This window comes from Apis dorsata, unplaced genomic scaffold (assembly GCF_000469605.1).
Source record: "Apis dorsata unplaced genomic scaffold, Apis dorsata 1.3 scaffold_51391, whole genome shotgun sequence".
Classification (NCBI taxonomy): Eukaryota; Metazoa; Arthropoda; class Insecta; order Hymenoptera; family Apidae; genus Apis; species Apis dorsata.
The window spans coordinates 1-8172 of record NW_006267342.1 but is presented as its reverse complement, the minus strand read 5'-3'; the positions used below and the strand labels follow the sequence as shown (position 1 = coordinate 8172).

Here is an 8172-nt window from a genome sequence, read left to right as displayed (position 1 = left end):
GAAGAATCGGCCGATACTTTGAGGGGCCACGTCTCGTGTAATTTTCATCGAGTGGGTGGATACCCATTATTTCGCATTACAGGCTCCTTACCGGCACCGATCCTCTCGTAGAATCGCGGCCCTATCGCGACTTCGCGTTACGTTCGCACGTCTTCCGCCTGTTAACACGCTTCCCGACGCGCCGCGACTTTAATCTTCCGCGCAGCGTGCAGCAACGTTCAGAGAGTTGGGGAGGAGAGAGGGGGAAACGTTTCTGGAATACCTTCGACGAAGAGAACCGCACGAACAGGACGATTTTAAAGTTGAAACGGAATAGTGCGATAACACTCGCTTCTCTTTTCACGATTTTTATATATTTTTAACCTCCACGTAGATATGTTGAGATATAAATTTTTATACGTTAATATGATGTTCATATTAGAAGACAATCTTGAATTATCATAGAATTAAGATTAGAATTAAGTCTAAAACCAATAATATAAGGTTAATTTTTAGATCTATATGTATATATATATATATGTTCAAATTATATATTAAGTTGTATATTATATTAATATATAGAGATTGATATGATAAGATATCATTTTAAATATATATTAATTATCAATAGCATAATAGATTTTATATTTTTTGTTTTTGCAATTTCTAAAAATATAAAAGTATTTTTGAAAGTTAATTTTGAAAAATTTTTAGAGAAATTTATTTTAGAGAAATAAAACATGTAATGTATCTAGAGAGAAATTAAAAATCAATATAACATTTAAATAATGTATGTAAATATATAAATATTTAGATATACACGAAAAGATATGTATATAAAAGAGATTTCTAATTACCACTTGGATTGTACATAGATATCTTCATAATAAAGAAACAGATAGATGTATCGTTTTCTGATTCGATATCGATACACGACTGTCGGAATTCAGTTTTTCTTATTCCTGTGAAGTTAGCTGCTATATCTCCCTGATAAATATTACTATGCTAATAATTATTGGAATATCAAAAATAAAACGAAAAAGAATTATTAAAAAGAGTTAATATTAATTTCAAAATTAAATTTATTAAAATTAATAATTATAAAATTATTAAAAAAGAAAATTCGAGAAACTTCCAATAAATTCGGTACAAAAACATGTCGTATATAATAAGCAAACCGGTTGCTTTCTTCTTACCGACTAAAGCAACCGTAATAAATCATTTCGCAACAAGGTCGTCCTTTCTAGCATATCAATGTAGCCACAAGGTAAAGCAAATAATTGATGAAGATGAAGAACGAAAATGAGATGCAAATAAATCAATAAAAACTTAAAAAGAATCGATAAGAATTATTTAGAGTCACGTCATAAACTTAACCTATATTAAACACACTATCTAAATATCTAATTATATATATACTATATATATATATATATATATACTATATATATATATATACTATAGCGATTTATAAAATTCAATATAAAATCTGTAAAATTACAAGTTTTTTTAAAAGTTTGCAAAGTTTTGAGAAAAATATTTTCAATACAAATACTGTAAAAATTTACAACGAATTGCTAATTTAAATTTTGCATTAAAGATCAAATTTTCTAGTAATTCAAGATTTTAACAAGAAACAATCTATATTAGGGAAACGCTAGAAATTTTCCTACTTTTTGTTATATTTTTTTACATACCAATTATCACGAATGAATAGCAAGAATACGCGATTCCCATGATGTCCCATGATGTGCGGCGAGCATGGTGTAGAAAGAGAAAAAATGCCGGCACGACTGGTGAAACACAGCGTAGAACGCGAGCGGCGTGGAAGACTGTAGTTAGCGACTATTAATATCATCGATCGGGATCGATAGTTGCCTGCGAGGCGTCATAATGATACGGTGGATTCAACGGAGCCCCATCGATACTTTTTCGATACCCGCCACATACTCATCGTACACTCGACTACAAGTGGCGCCACTAACGATCACTGCGAAATCGTATACGTCCAAATAAACTAACGATAACTTATTTCAAACGATCGCCTAATTATCATTCCATTAATTGCTTGAGCTAATTTGAAATAATGATAACTAAAGTATAAAGTATAAAGAGAAAAAATAGAGTAGAGATGAACATCTTCAAACGACATGATTTATCAAAAACTCATTATCAATGATCTTATAAAATATTTTTTATAAAATTTTTAATTTTAAATTTATATTAACAATTAACAAGAAATTAATCAAAAATAGTACAGTTTTTTTCGTTCATTCATAAAGGAATTTAATGTCATCGATGTATCGATTATGTAGATATTTTTTTAATCGATCATTAGTTTATTTTTAAAAAAATTGATCGATTTATTTATGAGAAAAAATATATAATAAACAATTATATAATATGTAGTAAACGTTTTCCTATCATTTGAAATTATAATAATTAATAAAAATTATTAGTTTCAGGAAATCGTGAAATATAAATATAAAATATTATGATAAATATGATTGAAAATATAAACGTACTTATTAAATGTAAAAATATTTTTCTACGCATTATGATAAAAATATTTGTATCATTTAAAGCAAAGGATAAATTAGAAAATATCGTACAATATCCGTGGAAAACCGATAAAAATAAAAACATGTTATAAACATAATAAAAAATATGTCATCGTAAAGTATGTTGTGATATATGATAATTATATGAGAAATAAAATTGCAATAAAAAGATTATCGTATATATAGAAAAAAATTTGTATATATATTCATATAATATATAAAATAATAAAAAATATATATATGTATGTTGGGAATGATAATAAATAATAAATGATTATTGATTACCTGTTAGCAATAGTTCCGTAATATATAATATATGATAACAACACATTTGTCACACTAAAAATTTAACAAATACTTAACAATAAATATTTTTTTTACTAAATTTATTATTAAAATATAATTATTTAAGAATATGTTTAGTGCGTCACAACTATCGCGAATTCTGCTACTCGAACTGTTTGATTATTAATTCGATTATATTCGATTATATTCAATTATGTTCGATTATATTCGATTATATATCTGAATATATCGATTTATATTTATTACTATTTTTTTTAATTTTACAATCTGTAATATATTAATTAAATATTTTTTAATATTAATGTGTTGAAAATAAATATTATGTTCTTAATTTTTTAAGTTAAATATATAAATTAATATCAACAAAATTATATAGTATTATATATAATAAAAATTGAATCTAGGGAATTTTCAAACCATTTCACACTAATGCATCAAGCATGACTTCCGTTTTCATCCATCTTGAACATTTTAGTTCATAACTTAAACACATAAGGTAACAGAGCGCCCATGGTCAATTCAATCGCGCAAACTCCGGAAAAATAATAAACAAAAGGAGCGATGGACCTTTTCCACCGAAGCTGTCCGATAATGTGTCGTATCGTGTCCTTGCATGTTTAAGTGTTTATACACGTGAAACAGCATCGTGGGGTGAGTTTACGTAACAGAAGACTATACGTTGTTAAAGTAACGTATTGCGTCCTACAAATAACCCTTCTATTTATATTTATTTGAACATTTAGTGTGTAAAATTGAAGAATTTTGAGGTTATATTGACAATCTATGATGGTCGTGTAACAAAAGGGCTCTAATGCATCGGCGTTATCGTAGAAACTTCAATTTCTGTATTCAAGCAATTTCATTGAATTTGTACATAATATATACGATTCAAAAATTTTCCTCTTATTGGTTTAAAAGTATAAAGATATATTAAATGTACATTGGTATGCAATTTAACGCATTTGCTCCGCCACATTTGTTACTACGAATTTTTAGCCACCCCTTCTACGGCCCCTATTTACGATCGCATCATACTTACGTGACATGATTATTAATATTCTTTAACTGATAATTTTGTTCTTCTTGCTCATTAAACTTAATAATGAACAATATATTCTCTTTTTTATTTTAAAGGTAGAATCTCATTGTTTATGTATACATTATTATTAAATAATCGTAAAAAATTTTAATAAAAATAAATAAACAATATTTCTAATATTAAATGATATTTATGTATATTGTATTTATTAAAGCAAAAATTCTTTCTTATATATATAATTTTTTTTAAATATATATAATATATTATCACTTTCTTTTTTCACTTAAAATAAATTTGTTTTCAGTTATAAAATGACAGAAGGTGGTGCAACTAGAATGAAGCGCAATGGCGCTCGTTTGTTTAAAAATCCTCCTCAGCCACATATGTGTATACAAGACTTCATACAGGTATATTTAATTAAGAAAAAGCTTTAAATGTTTCAAATATTTTTAAAATTTCATCTAAATTATTAAATTTAGTAATTTATATAATTATGATTATAAAAATTATTTATTGAAACTTTAATTGTTTTATTACTTTAGGGCACTGCTGTCCCATGTTATGTAAATGTTTTATCATGGGAAAAAATTGCAATGCCATTGAAACCTTCACAGCCTGTACCATTTTATGGTGGAATGAGAGTCCGACCACCACGTACAAAAACAGAAGCTGTAATATTTGCAGTAATGGCTAATCCAGAAGTTCTTCGAATTAGTGGTAAAAACGCTCAAGATCCAAAGGTACTTATTCATAATTATTATATTTTGTTATTTATAAACAATTTCTCATACAGCTTTATTTTTGCTACCAGAAGCGTACCAGTTTAATAGAACTTTTACTAGATTTTGTGGAAAGGATGAATGCAGGTGTAATTTTTATGCGACAATATACAATATTGAAAGATCGGGATATTACTGGTGAATTAAAAGAAGTTTGGAATGCAGTACAAGCAAGGCGAGATATGGAGCAACCTCCTCCGCAGCAAGAAACTTGGATCGACGCGCAGCCACCTGTTCCTCAGTATCCTCAGTATCAAGATCATCAACAACAAGATTACACATCACAACCTCCACAATATCATTCAAGTATAGCATATGGTAGGGTAATGAGTAATGAAGGTATGCATTATGAAAGCTATGGTCATCAACCTCAAAATCCAGTTATTTCACAAAACGATCAATTATATCAATCCGGGCAATTAGTACCACAACAGTATCATGGAAACGTTCCTCGGATTACACCAATCGCTTCTAGAGATCGTAGAGATAATATAGTACAGAATATTCCTCAACAAAACTGCCCTGCATATCCATCCCAACAGTATCAATTTCAACAATTGCCTAGGCAAATGGTACCTCAATATGTAAATTCAAATGTTCATCATAATGCCAGTCTTAATTATGGGCCAACTACAAACTCTAACGTTAATCCAGCTATGAATACGAATTTAGCACCACCTTTTCAACCATATATAACTTATCAACAGCGAATTGATAATGCAATGCATATTGATATGCGCAGAATGCAACCACAACAGCAACAAATACATTTAAATCACGTACAACCTGTTCCACAATATGAACCAGCAACACCATATAATGTTCAAACAAATTCGTCGATTAACGTTCTTACAATTAGAGTAGGTAGACCACATATGGGTGTTGCTCAGAAGAACAATGCTAGTAAAAGACAAATGAATTCTCCTACTCATTCAAAACAATCTTCTTGTACAAATTGCCAGAACAAAGATATGTCTGATAATGGCACGAAACCGAAAAGTCCTGTTAAAGTTTTACAACGGGAATTGCCATCGAATGATCGACAAGATATAAATAATCATATACTCACTACTAATAATAAAATAAGTATTGAAAAAAATTCTATTGAAGAAACAAAGAATGTGCAAATCACTGATTTAGATGAAGAAGTCAAAAAAACTGATACTTCTAATAGTGAAACGCCTGAATTATCTAGAAAACCAAATGATACTCATACTTTAGACTCAACGTTAGCAAATACAGAACGAGATGCAATGAGTTTTATTGACGACAACACTTGTTTCGAAGAGAAACAACAAGAAGTAAAAAATACGGATATTCCAAATGGCCAAAATTTATCTGATCAAAAGCATTCAAAGTCAAAAGCGATTGTAATGAAAGGAAACAAACACAAGGAAAATACGGAAAATAATAGAACAATTCGTATTAGATTTGTTTCTGATCAGAAAAACGATAGTCCGAAACGTTCTCAAACAGTTAATAATATTATCAAGAGCGTTTTTAAAATTCATCCAGGTATGTCTGCTGAAGAAACGTCAAGTAAACGAAAAACTAATGGCCAAGCTAAAAATAATTCTAAGATTAATGGTGAAAACGAAGAGATACAGCAAGGATATACAATATTAAAAAAAACAGAGTCTACTACTCAGGAAGAAATAGTGAGCGAATTAGCTCAGTTATCCATTCAAGACTGCAAAGATGCGACCGAAGTTAGTCCCGTGCTCTCGTGATAGCCTAGTTTGTAGCTGGTACCAAGTACTAGCTTGCAAATAAAGAGCAGTGAATACAATGTAAATAGATAGAACATTAATCAATAAAAAAAAGTCAGAAAAACAAATCTTAAAGAGGGGGACATAAAACAATAGAAATGAATACAATCGTACCAAAATATCAGGACGTGCTTTTGCTGACGGCCATTTATTTTTTGACGAATCCATTCGTCTTCCTTGACATAACTTTGACAAGACGGATCATAATGAAGAGTTATTCAAATGAAAAAACTGCAAAACTGAATATTTTAAACTGAATAAAAAAAATATTTATTTTCTGTGAATATATGCAGATAAACGATATAAAAAAACTTTTAAAAAGAGATCTTAATAAGATTGTTACTAAGAAATAAGAAGAATTTCATTAAATGTTAAACGAATTGAACAAATGTTCACAATTCGAGTTAAAATAATAATATGAATTATATATTAATATGTGTTTATTCATCAAGATCCGTCATACAATTTAGCTTCCAGTAATGTCTATTAATAGTCTTTGAAAGAAAAAATTGAATAAATGAAATAGTGATACGCTATTATAGCGAAATTATAATACATCATCAATATGAATGCAAGGAAACTCGATTTTGGATTTTGAATAGATACACGTCCGGAATGATAAAAAATCGGTTATGAAGGAAGAAAACTGATTAATACATCTGGTATTTCAGTAACATATAATTTAACGTAAAATATTAAGTCGTTCTCGTAGATTAAATCGAGAAAACAATTTCACAATGGAATAAGAGCTGGTCATCGCGTACTTATCTTCCAACCATGCAGTTAGTGGAATTACTTTTGGAATTATACCGAGTGGGACAAATCGAATATTTAATACCATATTATGAATCATAATAAATATTAGATTTTCTAGAATAGTTATTAAGGATTGAATTCGAATTCTTATCTACGCATTAATATTCTGTATGATTCTCTATATTTTTTGCTTATTTTATTTTTCATACTCGTACATAAGATCTTGCGCATAGAAAAGGATTTCAAACATTGTATTTTGAAATCCAAAAACATAAAAAAAAAAAAATTTGTTCACTCGGTATATTCTTTGATAGAACCTACATTCTAATGCATAGTTTATTAGTTGAAAAATACACAGGGCTGCCAAATCTCCGTAAATCATATCAAAATATTTAGAGAAATATTACATAAATAATTTATTAATTGACCAACTGTTTTTCATTAATTTGTACGCGCTGTTCTATCGCAATTTTTAGTTTGCCTCAGAGGCTCTCAATGATTTGTTAAAAAGAAGAAAACGGTTCATTTTGTCGATATTATGTATCAATAATAAAGATTGGACAGTCAATTAATAAGCTTGGCTTCGTTCACAACGTGCACGAATTATATCTGTGCATTAGTTGAACATCGAATTAACTGAGGCCTCTGTAAATTTGACGTGCCGTTTTGCATTCTAAATATTATAAAGTACTGCTGCCACGCGAAACGACATCGTCACTTATCAATTTATTTAGCATTATTAAACCACTGTCATGCGTTCTCGTAACGCGAATTGCATGTTTTGATATTTTAAAAGGATATATTCTATAATTCATTTACAATCAATACAATGATCAAAACTTTTTGAAATGAAACCAAAACAAAAAAAAGAGAAGAAACCATAAAAATTACAAACAATGTTAGCGTGATCTGTCCATTGAGCTAATTAACCTCAATATTTGTTTTGATCATTTTCCCGATTTTTTTTTTTTTTTTTTTTTTAA

General features: G+C 28.8%; 1 protein-coding gene across 2 annotated transcripts; it reads left to right on the top strand.

The window, feature by feature from the left end:
• The first annotated feature begins 3314 nt into the window (after window positions 1–3314).
• Window positions 3315–8169, top strand: LOC102671150. 2 transcript variants are annotated; one of them, XM_006625196.2, is made up of 4 exons: window positions 3315–3497; window positions 4190–4292; window positions 4428–4625; window positions 4697–8169. In XM_006625196.2, exons 2-4 carry the CDS (start codon window positions 4197–4199, stop codon window positions 6392–6394), a joined length of 1992 nt encoding a protein of 663 aa, XP_006625259.1. In that variant the 5' UTR covers window positions 3315–3497; window positions 4190–4196; the 3' UTR covers window positions 6395–8169. The 2 variants fall into 2 exon arrangements, with proteins under 2 accessions (XP_006625259.1, XP_031370771.1); XM_031514911.1 differs by lacking the exon at window positions 3315–3497 and adding an exon at window positions 3520–3980.
• The last annotated feature ends 3 nt before the right edge of the window (window positions 8170–8172 follow it).